A 20,865-nucleotide genomic window follows, 5' to 3' on the forward strand; every position below is an offset into this window, starting at 1 on the left:
CATCGTATCAAAGATGCAGGGTTGAAAAAGAGTGTGTTTAACTTCACAAAACTAAAATTAGAATAGCCTACAATTGATTGTAGTTAAGAGTAATGAGAAAGATTCCAACCAGATACCTAGGGATTCACTTCTTTAAAAGCCTGTTGTTAAGGTCATGGACCAACGCAGGTGATGTAAGACATGTTAGACTTTCTCAACTCAAACTTGTTTAAGCCACCAAATATGTATGGAGCACCTTCCTTGTGGTAGGCGGTGTGCCAGGTACAGAAGTGAATAGGACGTGCCCTGTGTCCACTCTTGCTCTGGGTATCACCAGAAGGTTCTGTCTGGGAACTCTGTGTGCCAATCATGCTTCCCAGCAACATGCGACCCATCAAGGGCCCGTGATAACATGGTCAGCCCAGGAGGGATGCAAGCATGGAGGGAAAGGCGTGGAGGGCTCTTCTTTTCTCTCAGGTGGGTGATACAGGTCCAGCTACCACTGCCCATGGGTCTGTCCAGCCCACCCACCCTGAAGTGGGGTCTGCAGAATGCATCGTCCCCCATCCTTACCCCTATCCCCAGGACTGTTGCTCTCTGAGAGGGACAGAGAGTTTGTTCTCAGACCTCTGTGCTCCTGTTCTATTCTCAATTGGAAATTGCTGATCTCAAAAGACTCCCTGTGGTGAATAATTCACCTTTTGACCCCAATCAACTTGAATGACCTTCCTCCATTTGATAACCTTTCTGTGACCTCAGTGACTGCCTTGTACAGCCCCCAGCCCTCAGCCCCATTGATAATTTGGACAATACAAACCCTCTGGCTACTTTTGAAAATGACCCTGTAACTTCTATATGAACTGCAAGGTGTGGCAATGAACACAGACCTCACTCTGACAGGGATCTTAAGTGTCCTTTGAGCCTTCCTGGTGGCAGTGAACCCTGGATGGTGCCTGTCTGCTGCTGGTACCCCATCACGCTGTGCTTCTCCCTTGCTTCACTTTCTGGGGGAGGAACTCATCATGCTTAATCAGTTGGTGCCAGAGCCACTACTGTTTCAGAAATGATAATGAAAGTTCCAGGCCAGCCCACAAAGGCTTTCCTGGAATGAAACATAGCTGTTGGCATCTTTGTTAACTGATGCTTTGAAGATTCTCACCTTCCTGCCTGTCTCGTCCTTCCTGCCCCCCAATGTTCTTGGAGTCCTAGTCTTCAATCCTCACTGGTTTCTGTTCTTCTTCACAAATGGATGGTCAAGGGTAACTTCTAATGCTCAATGGATTTAAATTATCCTAGGGGTCCTCGGTGTGAGCCCAGTGACCTGGTTCTACACATAACTTGGGGAGGGGGGTTACAGGGAGGTGGAAGGAGGCATATGATCTTAGAAGTTTGTATACCTGTTCAACATCTAAGAAATTCAGTGATTTTCAGATGATGCAATAACCACATGTCTGTAGATTTATCTACTCTATTCTTCATTCCTATCTTCGAGTATTAGAGAGCGGCAAGGAGGGGCCACAAGGAGGTGAGTCATAATCTCCAGGGCTTTCCCACAAATCACCTCCATTCCCATAACCCCTGACCCAGGAACATTAATTAAGCATCTCCCACCTGCCTCTTATGTTGTCCCCACCCCTGTGACTCCTGGTGGCTACAGGTGGCTCCCCTGGGATCCATGCCCTGGGCTGTACTGCATGGCTGTAGGTTCCATTTCTAGCCTGACTCTCAGGGCCACAGGCCACTGACCACTGTGCAAAGTGTGTTTTTAAGAAAGGAGCTGAATTAGAATTAATTCTCTACCACATGGTGAGGCAGCCTGTCTAACAGAAATTCAGAGGACTGGGGTCTTGCTGTCACTAGCCTTCTCCCCAGGGAGCTCTTTTCATGGTGTGAGTAAAGTCCCTTGGTGCCAAAGTGCAGGTGGGCACAGACATCTCGTGCAGGAGACCAGCCTCTCCCATCCCTCACGCCCAAGAGTGTGAGGGTTCATTCCCCTCTTCCTGGGCAGCCCAAGAACCTCGATGCCTATCATTGCCTGAGTCAAGGGCTTTATGTCTATTATTACTAATTGTTAGGAAGGTAGGTTTGTGCAGTGCAGTGCTTCTCCAAGTGTGGTCCCCGGACCAGCAGCATCAGTACCACCTGACAACTTGTGAGAAATGCACATTCTTGGGTTCCCCTCCTGAGATCTACTGAATCAGAAAACTCGGAGGTGGGGCCCAGTGACTTGTGTTTTATTTAACACACCCTCCAGGTGATGCTGATGCAGACTTAGGGGTAAGGCCCGCTGGGATGGAGGGTAAGAGCATGGAGTCAGAGAGCCTGAGTCACATCCTGGCTCCACCATTGTGTGATCTGAGATAGGTCTTTGTATTTCAGTGTCCTCACCTGAAAATGGGGAACAATAAAACATCTGCTGAGAGTTAATACATGTAAAGTCCTTAGAAACGTGCCTGGCACGGAGGGCCTACCCCGGAGTGTTAGCTAGGCTTCCTCCAAGGTAGTTATCACCAGCTGACTATGAACCTGTGGAAACTGATGTTAGAGAGGTTAGAGACCTGCCGTTGCTCAGAGGGAGTACACAGGGTTTCACTCACCGGAGGGACACTTCCTTTTGAGCTATGGAGGAGGTGAGCTTAGTCTGTGAAGCCGTACTGGGCATCTACAGGGAGAGGCCGTGTCCAGACTTGGTGACATTCTTCCCACTGGGAACTATGCCTTGAGGTGTCCAGGTCTTGGCTCTGCTGACCCCTCATGCTTTCCCCTTGTGTATGTTGGGTTCTTTCTCTCTTTTGTGGGATCTGATAGACAAAACTAACTAAAGGGTGTGACATGACCTTCACCTTGACCTTGCTTTGTCCACAGCCAGGAGATGGGCTGGCCTTGGTGGAGGCACAGTGAGGAGTTCAGGAGGCTGCCTGAGGAATTTGGTGACAAATTAGAATTCATTCCTGTGGAGAACTGAGAGTAGATTAGCCGAATTGCTTAGGCTTGTAAGACACGGCATGGATTGAGGTCGTTGGGGTAATTAGCAAATTGTGCATGGAATTGGTAAGCTATTAATAAGGGAAGTTTTCTCTTCTACCGGCTATATGGCTGGATGGGGGCCCTTTGCAGCCATATGCCAATCTGCTGAGACAGTTCTCTCCATCTTCTCCCAGCCCACTAAGCAAAGGGTGGAGCTTTAAGATGGGGCTTCCCTGCATCAGAGCTGTACCCCCAGGCCTAAGATCCTCTTTGAAGGGGCCTCAGAAGGTAAGGATCTCTCCAAGTACAAAGTTACCTCGGAATAGGGAAAAAGGGTCATCTCACCTTAAATATGTTTGAAACAAGCTACGTGGGAACCTAGCTTCTTTTGCTGCCTCATCCCTCCACCCCCCCGAACTTTACATTCACGGACCCCACAAGGAAGCAGTCTGGAATAGTCTTCAGTGGCTTTTACAAATTTGGCCTGGATGTGAACTTCTCAAATGCAGTGTGTAAACTGAGCTCAGGGCAGATCGTGCTTTATCGGTGATTGTTTATGTTTATTTGCCAGTGACTTCTTACGCTGCATATTTGAGGCTTCAGAGCCTCCTATTTATTTAGTTCTTCCTTTGGGTCACTCCCGTAAGAGTGATTCTCACAAACTCTGCTTCTCGGGAGTCCCTGGGTCCGGTATGTGTTTCCCTCCCTCCCCTATTAGGGGAAGAAGGGCAGTTATTAAGGATTCTCCCATAACGTGGGGAGGGACCCACTGGCGTCTGGGAACACACACTCCGACACCATTCTATGTAAACCCAGACATGCTTCTGCTCATTTTAATTAGACAGATAAAATTAGCAAGGAGATTAAGGTAAAAGGAGAAATTAAAAATATTTAAATGTTAGGTGGAATTTACAAAAGTGAATTGAACAATGTGGTACAGGAAGGAATGCAGAGAAACACAGACACATCTGAAACATTCCTCGGATGTCACACAGCTTAAGCCAGTCCCCAGACAAGGGAAGAAGGACTCGCCCTCGCCATCTTGAATTGTAGATTCCAGGGATGTGGAAGAACATTCTCCAGAAACACCTTCCTTCTCCTTCTCTTCAGATGTCACCAAGAATAGTGAATCAGTCAGTATCATTCTCGAATGTCCCACACTGCATCCAATTCAAACCCACTCACCTGTTTCCTGTCTGAATTTGTAAGCCCTCTGGAGTTTTTTTTTCCCCTTTTCATTTTATTTTTCTCCCTACCCTCTCTCCTCATTGAGCCAGTAGGCCAATGGAGCCAATCAGAAAACCAGACCAACAACATGCTCCGGCCCCCCTTTGGATCTTCCAGGGACAAAGACTTCCCAGTTCTTTCTTGTTTGCATCTGTTACGAACAAGCGGTCATTTTATAACACAGACATACATAGGCGTGCCCTTGCACACGGAAACAGGTTTTTCTTTTTTTTCTTTTTTTTTTCTTTTTCCAATTTCTGGTTTCTTTTTTCCTTTTTGCAGAAAATGCAAACAAAAGAAAAACAAGGTTTCAATTGAAGGTACATCTCTTCTTCAATATGAAGACATTAATTGAATTGGTTGGATTCCCCATGCAGTGGTCAGCAAGGTCCTTTGGCAACTGACAGAACATCTGGAGACTCAGGAGCTGGGGTTTGTTTGAAGAAACTTCCCTACACGAGTCATGAGCAAAGGGAGATGGATGTGGGGGAAGGGTGAGGACTCGGGGAGGAGGACAAAAGGAGAAAAGAAAAGAATGTCATTGGTGAGGAAGAAAATGGGAAACTGCTTCTGTTTCTTCCCTCTACCTCCTTCCCTTTCTTCTTGTAGATGGATGACTCCAGCCCACCCAGGGTGGGAGCTATATTCACTCTTGGTGCCCCAGACACATATTGTTTTGTCTTCACTTCCGTCGAACATCACCTTTGTGTATTTTTATTCTTACATATTTGGTTTCCCACGGCATCTTAAACCTGCGTCTGTCACTGAGAAATGAAGGTTGCCTATTAGGAATAGGTCCAGTTTATTCTTCGTTGATGAGAATGCATTTCTCAGCTGAGAAGCCAATCTCTCCAGGACATTCCACAGTGGTAAACCTCTGGTTCCCCCCTGAGCCTGGTCCTTTTCCTTCCTCTCCTCCCAACAGAAAATGGGAGTTCTCATGCCATTGCCGTCGGTGATTGACTCATCTGGACCCTCATAGACAGAATGCTGTTCAGGATCTTCTTCTGATGACCTGCCAAGGTGACTCCTATTCTCAGGAGGTCTCTAGGAGGGAAAAAGCCACAAAAGGAGGCACGTTAGTGCTTTTCACAGATCAAAACTCATCACAGAAGGTAAGCTCCTGATAATAGTAGGGTAGGCAAATAAAAGTGTTTAAAATCCAATGAGCCCAAGTTTACCCGAGTCTGAAAAACACCTAACTAGATATTCCCTTGCTCAGTCTCACTTCCTCCAAGCAGTGGCCCCCACCTCCAATGCCTCCTCCAACTTAGATGGCCCTGGAAGTGCTGTGCCTTGTTCCTCACCTGTGGGTTCTGGAGCAGCCCTTTATTGTGTCCATGACCCTAGGTGGACTAGAATTTTCCTCTGCTATTTGTTTTTAAAAATGCAAGCACACACTGTATGGGGCTTCAGTTATTCTGTGAGGTTTCTGCCTAAATTAGTGATCACCCACTGTGAATGAAAAGATGTGAGGCTTGCCTGGTTTTCTGATGTTTTCCCCTGAGTTTCCATTTTCTGCCTCTGTTTGAATTTTAAAGTCATGAATTTTTAAGAAGGGTGATCTCAAAATAACTTTCAAATATCTGCCCAAGCAGGAATCCAAGGAAGATGTTTAGGATAGGGATTTGGACTGGATTCATCTTTGAACTGTGAGTCTTAATATGAACAAGTTCACGGCTTATATTTGTCTTTGGGGAGACCCATACATCTTTTTTTAGTTAACAATATTACATTACTTGATTGCTTCCCATGTGCCATATACTAACTCATTTATACCTGCGGAAGCATTTCGTAAAAACTGCCAAACCACTCAGAGTCAATGATAATAATTTACCAGCCATCATTTCTCATGTGTGTCCTGCAGGCAGACAATAGGCCAGTTGCCTTGTACGTACTATTCCACTCACCTCTTACCACAAACCAATGAGGTGGGCACTATTATTATTTGCACCTTTATAGAGTAGGCAAGCAGGGCTCAGAGAGGTTAAGTAACATGCTCAAGATCACACAGCAGGTAAGCAGTGGAGGAGCTGGGCTTCAAATTCAGGATGGCCTGGCTCTCAGCCACCCTGCAGGGCTGCTCTCAGAACTCTTCTGGCGCCCTGACTGTATTCCCTGCGGACGCCCCCCACCCCCAGCAGAGCAGATCGCTCTGTGCACTGTGCACAAGACGTATGAGGAGGCCCTGTGCTGGGCCCCCGTCCACAATGCCTGGGCTCTCCTGACCCCCCCCTTTCAGCTGGCTGTCAGTCCCCCGAGGGCTGTCACTGGTCTAGATTGTCAAATTGCCCACGTCTTTTCAGCACACAAGTTTGAGAGGTATGCTTGGATTTTGAACTCACAAATTGTCCCTCAATCTACTTTATTTACGTACACATATTCTTTTTCTGCCTTTTATCTCTCAAGTAGCAAACGAAAGTGCTCCAATAGTGTGTGGACATTTTTTACTTTGAAGTAAATCCCTTACTTTTCAGTTTCACTTCCCTTTTATTTTTCCTCTAGCTCTTTTTCATGTGGCTGTTCCCAGACTGAGGGAATTGCTCCATTTGACTCCTTCAGTCTGTGGGGGATCAGGTGATGATGGTCCCCGTACTCAGCCCCGTGACAGTGGGAAAGCAGGCGCAGCCCTGCCTTCATGGACGCCCAATCTACCCCTGAGCCCAGGCATCCTTTTCAGCTCTGTGGGTTGGGAAAGCTGGTTTTCCACTGGGAAGGGCTTAGTTTTTATTTTTGGTGTCTGACGATAATTCATAATGGTAAGGACGTTTTTAGGCATCACCAGGAAATGAACTCAGGTTTGAAAAAGTGAATTCTGGTGTTTAGTGGATCCAAGGCTAGAGGCACATCCAAGTCATTTCCTGGGAGAAAGTGGAGGTTCCATCATTTCAGGCGAGAATAAACCTGAGAGACATGAAGCTGGACTCTGACTGCAGAGCAGGAATCTGGGATGGAAGGCTGAGTGTCAATAAGCCATCCCCCTGGGGCTCAACTGCTCAGGATGGATGACCCCCGCCTCTCCACTGGGACTCAGCAACTGGCCTGCCCCAGCACCAGCACTGAACCTGACACAGAGCAGGTGATCAATAAGTGTCTGTCAACTGCCTGGCGGACTGACTTATCCTCTGCCAGGGAGAATGTGTGTCACAGGCTACCAACCCTGGTGCTGTTAGTACACGTTGCAGCCGGGCAGCTGGTGAGGTCCCTGCTGGGTGTGTGTGTGTGTGTGTGTGTATACAAAATTCGACTTGCCCACTCTAGTCCAGTGGTTCCCAAGCTTGGCTGCACATTAGAATCACCTGGGGAGTTTTAACATCCTGATGCCCAGGTCTCACCACGTACCAAATGAATCAGAAGATCTACATTGGGTGTAGGAATCAGACATCAGTAGTTAAAGACTCCCAGGTGACTCCAGGGTGTGTATAGCCAAGTATGGCCCCATGTGGCCCTGGATGAGCAGGCTGGAACACATGGACCCGGCAGTCAGGAAAGCAGGCTTCTGTTCCCGCTTTGTCACTCCTGATGGCCGAGTCTTCGGGCACTAACATCACCTCCTTTCTGAATCGCTGAATAGAAGGGGTGGAACTAGATAGAGATTTCCCAAAATACAGGCCCAGAAAACCCCACCCCTCCGAAATACGCTTCCATGGCATTTAATCATTTTACGTGGGTTTCTTTACTTCAGGATTTCTTATGGCCTTTACAATGTTAATATGTGGAGTGACTCTCCAAGAGAGTGCTGAAGTGCTCGGTATTTCCCAAATTTATTTGACTATGAGACCTTTTTTCCAAGGAGAACCTATTAACATTTCCCAGAGCAGGTGCTGCTCAGAACATTCTTGGGGAAATGATGGACTACGTGGGCCTTTAAGACCCTTTCTGGCTCTCATCTGATTTGAATAATTTTAGGTTTTGTATTCTTCCACACTCTTATGGGGGTTGCAGCCTGGAAAATAACTAGTGGGGGATGGAAACATCGGCTTATTTACAAGCGCTGTCTAAGCACGAAGACAGGCTCCCAGTGCATCGGAGATTGCTGCTGAATCAGTGCTCTGCCTCTTCCTGCTATGCTGTTTAAAGTGCTGGCTGGCTGTGTTCTTTCCATCTGGATGCTCTCTTTGATGGGCTGAGTTTAAAAACTTAAACGGAGGAGAGACTCTCAGTGATTAGGCAAATGACATATGGCTGTGACTTTGAAGAACTCTCATTTGGGACCCAGAATAGATCTGGGCCTCCCCACCCCAGCCCTCCGTCTTTCCAAGGCGCTTCCCCACCAGGTCCGATTCTATGCTGAGGTGGAACTCTGAGGATGAGGCCAGAAGGCGTGACTTGCACCACGGGTGATTGCAGGGGGGGGAGCCTCGACCCCACCCACGGGCCGCACAGAGGTGATTCCCATCACTCACTCCGACGTCATCTGGGTGACCAGCTGGAGGGAGGTGAAGCCGGCGGTGAGGAAGCTGTCCCTGTACTGGACCATTTTGATGGCACTGAGCCAGTCATCCACGGTGGTAAAGGCAGTGAAGTCTGGGATGGAACGGTCGAGCAGGGGCTGGGAAGGCCTGGAAGACAGAGGGGAGCAGGTGACCCCACAGCTGCAGGGGTGCGTGGGCAGAGCCACACTCTGCGCGGAGGGCAGACTTCATGGAGGCTCAGCAGCTCTGGTGGGATGAGGATTATGCAGGAAACCCAGGCTGACCCTTCCTTCCCTACACAATCCTGAGCTGGCACGGCTTCTCAAGGCCAGGTGGCCAGCCCCCCTGCCTCTGGGCTCTGTCCCATGCCAGTCAGCCCAGACGGGCAGACTGACACAGCAGGCAGTCCGAAGGGAAGAGAAGGACCACAGCTCCTTTGTAAACTGAAATCTAAGAGCTTCACCAACCAAAGATATGCTCCTTTTACAAATGTATAAAGTTCGCTGCAACCTCTCCAAATCTATCGGCAACATTTTTTTCTCCGGGTTCCGTCCTCAGCTAATGGAAAGAAATGGAACAGAACAGTCCACCACTGACCTTCTCGGGCATGTTCTCAAAGCAGACCCCCCCCACCCAGGTACCCAGTCCAGAAATCAGGGTGCCATCTTCACATCGCCCTCACTTTCAGCACCCACGCCCAACCCTTCACCAAGTCATAAAGATTTGACCTTCAAAATCTCTCAAACTCATCCGCTTCTTTCCGCACCATTAGCCTGATTTAAGATGCTATCTTCTCTACCATGGTTACTACTGCCATGTCCTCCTACCAAGTCTGTCTTCATGCTCCCCTCAACAACAAGTCCATGTTATAGCCTGGTGCTCTTTAAAATATGGAGATGTGATCCTGACAATAACCCAGCTCCTGACCCTGATTCATGTCAAACCCTTCAGTGGGTGATCATTGCTCTGAAAACCAAGCTCAGAAGTCGTAGCAGGGCCTAAAGGCTCTGAGTGTCTGGCTCTCGCCCACCTCACCAGCCTCAGTCCCCACCTGGTCCCCCCGCAAACTGCACTCCCAACACGCTGGCCCTGTCCCTCCCACACTCGGGCCTCTGCACATGCTGCACCCTTGATCTGGAACCCTGACTCTCTACTCCCATCTTCCTTTCCTTCAGTTAACGCGCCCTCCCTCTTCAGCTCGCGACTGAAATAACAGGCATCAGGGTCGCCTCCCTGACGCCAGACCAAGGTGTATGCTCTGCAAGCATCAGGCACTTCCCTGCCGCACCGGCCAGTGAAGTCTCAATTTGCATTTCTTTGGGCAATCATCTGATTAATGTTTGCTGCTCCTAAATGATTCTAAGCTCCGTGAGGGCATGTCTATCTTGCTCATTCTACACAGCCAGCAAGAGCACAGTGCTTAGCACATAAGCACCCAATAAACTCTGGTCGAAAGGATGAATTAATAAATGAGTTAACGCTGCAAATGTAAATGCGTGATGTACAGCTGACTGTGGCTGACAGCTGAGAGTTCTGTGCATTTGCTCATAACAAATCCAACTGCTCCGAATTTCTTTGTCCCACAGCAATCAGGGTCTTTACCTGTTAATAAGTAGGCCAAGGTTCCAAGTCTGCAGCTCCACCTGCCTCATGCACTGGTGTGGTTAACAGACAGGGTGCCTTCTGGAAACAGGATTGCCCACAAGTGGGGTCTCATACCAGTCAGACCAGATACACTCAACTCCTACAGAGCCCAGTGCCCAGCCCATCTGAGGCCAATGGAAGGTAGAGATACAGATATGTTACCTTTTCATCTGTCTACAGCCCATGCTGGCGGCAGGGAATATTTCAGAGAGATTGAAGAGAAAAAGGAAGGGAAGAGTCTTGGAACTTCTTCCATCAGTGGATAAGCTCAGCCGCCTCCCCCTTGCTCTCAGTAGACTGAAGGCTAGCAGACTTGCTCTGGGCCCTGCCTGACTATGAGACCACCCACCCCTAGGAACCACCCGGTTCCACTAGACTCACACGGCGGTGATGGTTGCCACAGTCTTGAGACTTGCTGGGTTCCGGATCATCTTGTCCAGGGTGTTGACAATCTCTGCAAATCGTGGCCGGCTGTTACGGTCCTTTTGCCAACAGTCCAGCATGAGCTGGTGTAGAGCAGCTGGGCAGTCCATGGGTGGGGGCAGCCGGTAGTCCTGCTCAATGGCATTGATGACCTGCGGTGACACACACGGGAACAGGTGTGATTGGTGATGAGCCACCAGCCAGTCATTCACAAGTTAGCTTCCGAGGATGGAGCCTCCTTACCCCAGGTGCCCCGCTTTCTGTGCTCCTATACCTCCCACAGTAAGAGATTTTACATATACTTGGCTTTTCCCCCTAGACTGTGAGTTCCCAGAAAGCAGGGCCCACCTCTTATTGTGCCTTTGTGTCCCCAGCACCTGGCACAGGGCCTGACACACACTAGATGGCTGGAAATGTTTACTGAAGAATGGTTTGAACTTCTCCCTGAGAGGACGTCAGGCCCAATTCTGCCTATTGGCAGCTGGTGGCACCAGGGCAGATGAAACAATGGCACATGGGAAACGTGCCAACTGTTTGCAAAGGACACCCACCAAAGCCCATTGTGACCTCACCCTTTCACTGCTACGGGGAAAAAAAAGGGAAAGAAGGGATCACAATTTGATGGGGAGCCTACTCCATGCCAGGGACCCTCTAGGTGCTACCTAGGCATTATCCGCCTTAATCTTCATGAGGCAGCGACAGGAATTGGGTAGAAGATAATCTAGTTAAACAAATTGGTTCAGTACAATGACAACAGTGGAAATAACAAGGTGATCCAACATGAATATCTCCAATCAGGTTTTGTTAATTTTCACAGACTCCAGGAGACAGTTTTGTAAAGATATTAGGATCTTTAAGTCCTTTTTCTGTTTTTCAGATTGTTGTGTTTTTCACCCTTCACTTCTTAATTTCCAATTCATTTAAAACAATTATGCCTGCTCTGTAATTTATTATAACACAATGGAAGGCCAGGAATACAATGCAGGCCTTAAGACGTTACAAAAATGTGCCTATTGAAATGGAAATATACTCACATTGTAATATTAGGCAAAACAGCAGGCTGCGTAAGTGCAGGTATGGTATAAAGCAGGTATGGTATAAGCTTGCTTTTGTAAAAAAACAAGAATCAAAACAAAACAAAAACTAATAATTACACACATGCATAGAAAAGTCCTTGGAAGGATCTATACCATGGAGCTAACGGTGGTTGCCTCTGGGCAGGTAGAAACATGAATACCCTTTGTGTTTTTCTTTTTGTTTCTTTGTATGTTTATTTTCTATAATAATTAGGCATTGATTTTACATTAATATAAACAGTTAAAGCACCTTTAACAACATAAGGAATAATTTGGAATTCAGGGATTTTCAGGTGTTTTTGCCTCTACTTTAAAAAATGTCAGATTCATTTCAACTGATTATTCTTTTTTTTTTTTTTTTACTTTGTAAATTGGTCAGAAAGCGAATATTCTCAATCAGTTTATATTTTTACAAATTCTATGCACAGTATACAGGGCATGAGACGAGGCATGAGATAATATAATAACCTGAAGTCATTAGAGATAATCAAGGTGTATTATTCCTTCTACTGGATGTGGCAGAAAAACAAACAAGCATACAAACCACACCAATATGATCACTTTATAAAAAAACAGCAACTGGGAATATGCACTTTTGAATAATATTTTATACCACTAACAAATGTTTATCTTAGCCAGACTGTTGTCAGTCAAATTACCTGTTATTCTCTGAGGAGGGCATTTTAGCTCTATTTTCCCCATGAGGAAATGAATGCACAAACAGGGAAGTCATTTGCCTGAGGGCACGAAGCTAGTAAGGGATAGGGCTGCGAAAAAATCACAGGGGTATCTGAGTTTAATTTTTTTTAAATATTTATTTATTTATTTATCTGCACTGGGTCTTAGTTTCAGCATGCAAGAGGATCTTTGTTGTGACGTGTTTAGTTGCAGTGTGTGGGCTCTTAGTTGTGGCATGCAGACTCTTAGTTGCAGCATGCATGTGGGATCTAGTTCCCCGACCAGGGATCGAACCCGGGCCCCCTGCATTGGGAGCATGGAGTCTTACCCACTGGACCACCAGGGAAGTCCCTGAGTTTAAGTTTTGAATACCTTGAAGCCCACTCTTCCTAGGCTCTGTGGGGATGCCACAGGAATCTCAGCCTGGAGAACAGTCCTTGGAGCTATTTCATGTCTTCATGATAGGAAACAGGGGTATGGAGCTAAACCAAGTAATCCATGAGGATGAAGAGCCTTGCTTAAAACTGGCATCCTTTCCAGCTCCTTCCAGGCAGCCTGATTAAGGGGCCCTGTCACAGAGTCCCCACTCACCATGGGGACAAGTGGGATTACTCACTGAACGGCCCCACGAGCTCTTTCTGGGTTGCCTAAGGACAAGCTAGGTGGGACCAGCAGGAGGGGCTGGTGTCCAAATTCAACTTCTTTTGGGAGTTAGGGGCCCCCAAAGTCTTCCAGTGTAGGGCAGCTCCTGTTCCCCTTAAACTGCTGGCATCGCTGCCTAAATTATTTGATGACCAGATTCCCAAATTCGAATGTTCACCCCAACAAGATTACTCTCCTGTCTGCCCATAAGAGGCAGGAGCACTGGCGGCAGAGCCCCTCTGCGGGGGCGCAGCTCAGAGGTGTGCCCAGCTGACCCGAGCACTCCTGGCAGAGCATCAAGGGACTGGGGACCCAGGCACGTGCTGACTCTTCCATCTGTGAGTTTTAGACCGGATGCCACTAAGCTGCTCTTCCCCCATCTCTTCTGCAGGCCACCTCATCGGAATTTTTGGAACACCATCCTGGTGTGTGTTTTTGTACTTCCTCTGTTTGTTTGATGTGCTGACTTTCCTTTTAAGAGGACATCAGAGAGTCACTGATTCCTCCTCCCTGCAGGTCCACAGGAGTGTAGCCCCACGTGCTGTGTTAGTGATGGTGTGGCATTGTCATTAGGGGCGTAGACCTTGGAGGTCTGGGTTCAGATCCTAGTTCCATTTCTTATTAGCTCCAGAAACTTGGGAGAGTCACTTGACTTCCTGAAACTGCACAGATGGGGGGTGTTAGAAGGATTAAATGATACAGTGAGGCGATGCACGTTGAGCACCACACATGTGAGTAGAAAGAATCCCATCATCACACGGAGGCTGTCACTGCAGCCACGTCTACTACAGTGGAGGTCTTCTCTTCAAAGAGAGCTGCTGTTCTGCTGCCGGCCAATGGGATGTCCAGGAAGATGGTGTTTGGGAAGCACCAAGCATGCAGTGGGGACTTGGTAAATGCCACCTCCCTCTCTGTATCTCATCTTTCAGGCCAGAGGATAGAGGAGCCCCCTCCCATGCTCTTGTTTACAAATGGGACTTCATTCCATTTGCTATTTCTTTTTTTTTTATGTTTGGCCCCTCCTCGCAGATTGAGGGATCTTAGTTCCTGACCAGGGATTGAACCCGTGCCCTTGGGAGTGAAAAATCGAAAGCACGGAGCCCTAACCACTGGACCACCAGGGAATTCCTATTTGCTATTTCTTCTAGATAACTTTGTTGTTATTACTTGAGTAGATGCTCTGGGAGCATTGACGCTTCTTGAACATATGAAAAAAATAAAAGCTTTACCCTCCACTCCAAAGAAAAAGTACTAGGTCATTAATTGCTGTATGGGTAACATTTATCTATTCAAGTCTTTCTCTGAAGCACTATGCCTTTGGAGATTTTTGTTCTTTTTAAGGATCTGGGTGTTTTCTAAATTTTCTGAATACATGTAACTTATAATCAAATTAAAACATCATTATTTCAAAAAAGGAATTGTAGTCCTCTAAAGGGGCTTTGGGACCACTCCCTGTCATGCCTGCCTCAATGGCAGGTATGGAGAAAACAGGTAGGATGCAGGAGACCCACTTTCAGTCCAAACACCAGTGACTGCGTCTGAATTGTGAGGAAAGACATGGCCCAAGCTTGGGGGCAGAGGGGGTCCTGCTGAGCAGAATAGAAACATCAGAGCAAGTCCTGAGCCCCTTTCCTTGGTCCACAACAGGATGAGGTAAATGGACGCTGAAAAGACTGGAGATTGAAATGAGATCAGATGGTGTTTCCAGAGAGAAGGTGATGGCGAGTGTGGTGGTGAGAACCAGTCTCGGCAGCTGTCACGGAGCAGGGCTGACTTGCTTTGAATGGTCTGCAGCAACGGGATGGGGTGAGGGCTGCCTTTGCTCACCTGTACCCCGAGATGGCAAGTGTAGGGGTTAGGTGGGGACCAGGGACAGGTGGTCTGGACCGGGGACCAGGGCTGGAGCTCCTCTGGGAAAGGAGCAGGGCCCCTCCTCTTGCTCTCCTGTCCCCAGAGGGGCTCCTGGCTGCCCCCAGACATGCACTTTTCATTAGTGAGTTGGGCGGTGGGCGTGCTTCCTCGACCTTCCATGCGGAGGGTGAAGTGGCGCAGCTCAGAGCAGTGGAGGATCCAGGGCAGAGGGGGTTAAGTTGAGCTCTGATGTTTCAATAAAACCGCAGCTTCTCCCCACAGACACTGCCACTCTCATTATCTCTGTCAATCAGATCCAAGCCGTAGAACTTCCAAGTTCTCTCTCTGGCTGACAAACTCTCTGTACATGTTCAAAGACCTTCCTGGGCTCCGGAAGCCCAATTACCAGCACTCTGACTTGCCTCTGCAATTCTCTTTCGTAAAGCCTTTCAATTGTCATCTGTAAAATCCTTTACTGCCACCACCTCAGTGGTTTCTGATGAGTCGGGCTGCAGCCTGAGCTGCTGGGAGCTCCTCCTGGCTCTCTCCCAGGCCGGGTCAGAAGATACCTTCTGAATGGGCAAAAGTCACCCTCCGCCTTCCACAGAGAGCAGAATGGTACTTGGAACAATGCTGAGAGGCTTTATTTTGGAGAAATACAATAAAATTAGAATAAACAGCTACTTTGCAGATGTTCTTATTCCCTTTGAGACCCAGCTCAAATGTCAAATATCTGGAAACCTTCCTTACCTCCCCCCAAAATGTTCCTACAGCCCTGTGTATGTGCCACTGGGCTATAAACCCCCCAAGAATAGAGCCAGCAAGTACAATGCTTAGTCACAGTTAGCATACCCTGAGTGTGCGTTGAATAAATTATTTGGGAATTCTGGAAGTCTAATATCAGAAACTCCATTTGTTTTCAGCAGAGGTGAATGCATTTGCTGAGAATATCTTGAATGTCAAATCTTGCCTGTCAGAGAGTTTCATAATCCGTTCCATGTGTGCTGAATTGTGCTTAATTGGATTACAGTCTCTGGGCAGGACAAAATGGGTCTGCGTTTTCTGGCTAACGTTTATTACTCATCTAGCTGACAGTATGGACAAAACCAGGGTGCACTTGATTTCATGAAAGCAGCCTTGGCATCAATTCCGACACTTACTGATTCGACATGCTACAGGAGCAGAGGCAAAGCATGGATAATCGGAGATAATAGAGGATCTAGATGCCACACATGGTCGGCAGCAGGACCTGATTAAGGATGCAGCCATTTCACCTGCTCTGGGCTGAAGCCACTCTACCCTTGGGAGCAGGAGGCACTGTCATGGCAGCACCAAGCTCCCATTTTGGCTCATTGGAAAGTGTTTTCTGGAGCCCCAGGGCACCACCTTTCTCAACCTTATGATCGACAGCCATGGCTCGGAACGTCTGTCTGGATAGGGGGCTGGCTGGGGGCAGACTTCTCCAGTTTACGAGTAACGAAGAGCCCACCCACTACGTAGGTGCTTATGGGGTGGCTGGTTTCCCCATCTGGACTGGGCCAGCCCTGCCTCTTCTTGCTTGAAAGTTGGGAAAGATAATAACTGTCCGCCAAGGTGATGGGAAGAGAAAGCAGAGAACAGAGGTAACACAGGCACTGCAGACTCTCCAAGGGGAGGGCATGTATTCAGAACACAAAGGAGGAGTGGTCCTGGGGAACAGCCCAGGGTCCAAGGCAGTGGGGGAATCCAGGTAGGATTTTGACTGGGACCTTACCAAAGCAAATCATCCTCAAAGGCTTCCTACCTTTTAGTAATTATGGAGCAAAGGGTCCCCTCTAGAACACCTCCCCAGAAGGTCTCTGCTTAAAGCATCTCAGATGGCCCTTTCCTTTCCCCCTGTCCCTTGTGAGTGGCCTGGAGGGGTGTTGCTGACCTTCACTCAGACAAGTCCCCTTCTGAGACCCATCTGAAGCTGACCAGCTTTGGGACTCTCACTCAGCACCTCCTTCACTGACAGGTGACACGGACTCCCAGAAGAGCGGATTCTCAGGAAAGAAGGGCCTTTACGATTAATTCCTCTCTTTAAAGTGGAGAGGTGTGAGTCCCAGACAGAAGCTGCAGCTGGCTCAACACAGCACATCTGGCAGAGTAGAGCAGCCTGGAAGCCAGGCCCGCCCTCCCACCAGCTCTGCTTCCCTTCTTTTACACGTGATGATGGAGCTCTGAAGTGGGGTAGCATTTCCTGATTAACTTTGGGCCTGATCTATTCATGGTTCCTGGCCATTCAGAACCAGCCCATTGTCTCCTGGGTTGGCCTGGGCATCTTTACAGGCTTTGGGGTCATGCTGGGCTCTTTGATTAGTTCAAACATTGGTGCCAAGGGGATCCAATATCCCCTGCCCTGGACACCTCACGTTCACGTTCTGAGGCCCCAAGCAGAAAACAGATAGGTGGGCTTGGAATGCCATGGCCTGTGGGACCCCTGGGGTAAAGGTTGTAGCAGCCAAGTGCCACTGACACTCACATCTTGGTTGGACATATCCCAATAGGGCCTCTCTCCAAACGACATGACTTCCCACATGACAATCCCGTAGCTCCAGACGTCGCTGGCAGACGTGAACTTGCGATAGGCGATGGCCTCTGGAGCCGTCCATCTCACGGGGATCTTGCCTCCCTGTGGGAAGGAGAAGCCTGGTCAGCCCAACCGTAGGGTTCCTAGCTGAAGGTGCGTGAGAATAAAGTGGGCACACGTGTCCTTCCATTCCACCCCCGCCCCAACATTTCGTGAATTAGGACAGCTGGTGCCCCCAGGCAGGGGGACCTGCGGGGCTGGGCCATCTCATGCCGCGTGTGGGCACATCGCACCGCACGAGAGGTGGCAACTGGGGCTGCGGCTGCACTTACCCCCCATTCCCTACGTCCTGATTCTAACGTCACTGTGGGTGGGAGGAGCGAGTGAAACTGGCAGAAAAGCACTACCGCACGATACTGCGTGAGATGGGCCACGTGCGCCGTGACAGGCAGGTGATGCTCTGCTGTCCCACAGCATGTATGAGTCACGACACTTGGGCCAGAAGGGAGCAAAACAAGCAGAAACGAAGGTAGTGATTGGTAACACCTCTTGGGACACCCCTGACTACGGGATCACACTGCGCCGCCCCTCTGCCCCACTTGCCTCGTGCTCCACCCCTGGGCGACAGGTTTTCCTCACTCTGCAGCCTGCAAGCAGCCCCACATGCACTGAGTTTACTGGGCCCAGAGCGGATAGATGCTGGCTCTCCTCCGTGCCCTTCTGTGCAGGTCGACATCCAGAGCTGCAGACACATTTTTCTAAAGGGCCGCTCTTAGGTTTGTTTCTTCATTTTACCCTCCGATCCCACCCTGGGAGTTTCCAGCTTGACTCTCTGCTTGGCCCTTGGTTTGTCTGCCAGAACTTGGCCTGTTTTGTTTACCTAAGGGGTTGATATCCATCCATCCATACATGAACCATGTCAACAAATAGGCAAGAAGCACTGCTTTGTGCCAGGCCCTATTTGAGGAGCTGGTGTCCCAGAGCTGAGCCAGCCAGGGGCCCTGCCCTCAAGCTGGGCAGGCATGGGGAGGCAGACAAGAAAACAGAAACTTAATACATATTGTTAACAAGGTGGAAAGTGGTGAGGGTGAGGCCGAGGGGGATACAGGGTGTTCTGAGAACCAGAGGAAACTCCCTAACATAGGAAGGGGTCAGGGAAGGTGGCCAGGAGCAGTCAGAAGGGCAGTTTCCTGGAGCCTTTGACCACGTGTGGATACCAGTACTGTCCCTTTCTACCTGTGTGACCTAGGGCAAGTTACCTAACCTCTCTGTGCCTCTGTAGCTCACTGTCAAAATGGGGGGTAATGATCGCACTTACATAGTCAGGTCATCATGAGGATAAGTGGATTACGATCCATCTAGTGCTGGGGCAGGGCCTGGCAGAGAGGGTCCATGCTGTACACATGGTAACTAGTTAATCAGGCAGAGTGTGGGGAGGAGGGAAGTCCAGGCGGAGAGGAGCACGTGCAGGTGCTGGGGTAACGGAGAAGATGGTAACTGCCAGCAGTGCAGGATGGCTAGAGCGTGGAATTCTCACGGGGGAAATAGAGGGGAGCAGAGAGCAGAGCAGCTCTGTAGGGCACTGATGCCACTTACGGGGGTAGAGTTCATCATTCTCTAGAACAAATGCTCCTCATTTCCAATTCTCCAGGCCAAATATTGGACTTCACTCCCATGGCCCCGTTGCGATGACTGGGCTATGAGACCTGCAGCTCCCTATCTCCTTCCCCTTCTCATCTGCCTCCTGCCTCGGCTGAAGGAGGCTACTTTTATACTGACCGTTCCCACGATCTGTTCAAATCACCAGAGACATGTGTTGGACTTTAGCAAAAATACCTCAAAAATGTATAAGTGGGGGCTTCCCTGGTGGCACAGTGCTTGAGAATCTGCCTGCCAATGCGGGGGACACGGGTTCGAGCCCTGGTCTGGGAAGATCCCACATGCCGCGGAGCAACTGGGCCCGTGAGCCACAACTACTGAGCCTGCGCGTCTGGAGCCTGTGCTCCGCAACAAGAGAGGCCGCGATAGTGAGAGGCCCGCGCACTGCGATGAAGAGTGGCCCCCGCTTGCCACGACTGGAGAAAGCCCTCGCACAGAAACGAAGACCCAACACAGCCAAAACTAACTAACTAAATAAATAAATTTATTTAAAAAAATGTATAAGTGGTTAATCTGAGCACGAGTGAGAGAAAAAGGAGCAAACTGCAAAGTGTATTTTTATCTGGTTTCCTACCCAGGGTCTGGGAGGAATAAAGGCTGTCTGACCCCGACCTCCCCAGGCACACATCCAGCTTTCTGCCAGGAAGACAGCCCTGATTTCCCCCAGGACGATGGCAGGCTTTTGTGGTGGGAGACATCCTCAGCTCAAATGCCAGCAACGTGACAAATGCCTGGAGGGCAGGCTTGGGCTGTGAGGCAACAGGAGGCCCTGTTCTCACCATTCCCCAAAACATGAATGAATTTACTGGCTTTATCTCCTCGGTACCATGGCTGGGAAGAGAGGTGGAAAACTCAGCCAGCGAACAGGGAGCGCAGGGACCCCACACTGTGTGTCCCCATTAGGGGAGGTGGTGTTGCCACACCTGGAGGGGGCCTGGGGCTCCCCCAGAGGGGAGCGGTTTCTGGTCTCTCACTACACCTAGGTTACCTGAGGTAGGAGAGAGCAGTGTGAGTATGTGAGTGTGTGTGTGTGTGTGTGTGTGTGTGTGTGTGTGTGAGAGACAGAGGGAATGAGACTCCGTGAGTGAGAACTTACCAGTGTGTGTGAGACAGAGAGACTGAGAGAAAACTTGGCTGTGTGGGTCTGTGGGTAAAAGAGAGTTAGGGCTTATCTTTTATGCATCTGTTTGTGTCAGAGAGAGGAGGGAGGGGAGACGAAAGTGTGATTCTTCTGAATTTCAAAGAGGAAATGTGGGAGTCTGAAGGTGTCCTCTCTCCCGAGTCTGGAACAGACCCCAGGGGCCACCGGTGACAGCTGTTGAGCCCTCCCTCCTGCATGTCAAGTAGCAGTGCCAGGCCCACTGACGCGCCTCAGCCCTCCTGCCACCTTGCGCTGTTGGGCCTCACTGAACACGGAGTTTGGCCTGTCACCACCCCGCCCCCATCCCAGCAGGTGGCAGAGCCTTTGAGAAGAGTGGCCGGACAGGCAGGTGACAGCTTGTCACCAGCGGCCCTCCGCCACGAGAGCAGGGGCTGCTGACCTCCAAGGCAGCCAGGGGAGCACGGGGACGGGTGTTTCCCTTCTGGGAGTTTTCGATTTCCTCTCAGCCTTTCAAACATCATGTCATCAGCGTTGCCTTCTGATGCTCAGAGGTAATTATGGTGATGATTATTTAACCCGTCTTCAATTACATGAAAGGAAATCTATTAATGTAGAGGATGGTGACCAGCACCACGCAGGGAACTAGGAGAA

General features: G+C 49.2%; 1 protein-coding gene across 3 annotated transcripts in view; it reads right to left on the bottom strand.

Moving 5' to 3' along the window:
* Window positions 1-3,815: 3,815 nt before the first annotated feature.
* Window positions 3,816-20,865, bottom strand: part of EPHB1 (EPH receptor B1) — a 428,732-nt gene continuing 411,682 nt past the window's right edge. For all 3 annotated transcript variants that reach the window (XM_082393428.1, XM_082393426.1, XM_082393427.1), the window contains 4 exons: window positions 17,406-17,555; window positions 10,614-10,807; window positions 8,580-8,735; window positions 3,816-5,220 (listed from right to left, as the gene is read on the bottom strand). In XM_082393428.1, the coding sequence (XP_082249554.1) occupies window positions 5,112-5,220; window positions 8,580-8,735; window positions 10,614-10,807; window positions 17,406-17,555 (609 nt within the window). In that variant the 3' untranslated portion in view covers window positions 3,816-5,111. The remainder of the gene's footprint in view (window positions 5,221-8,579; window positions 8,736-10,613; window positions 10,808-17,405; window positions 17,556-20,865) is intronic.

The sequence above is a fragment of the Balaenoptera borealis genome (genome assembly GCF_965194805.1).
Source record: "Balaenoptera borealis genome assembly, chromosome: 5".
Classification (NCBI taxonomy): domain Eukaryota; kingdom Metazoa; phylum Chordata; class Mammalia; order Artiodactyla; family Balaenopteridae; genus Balaenoptera; species Balaenoptera borealis.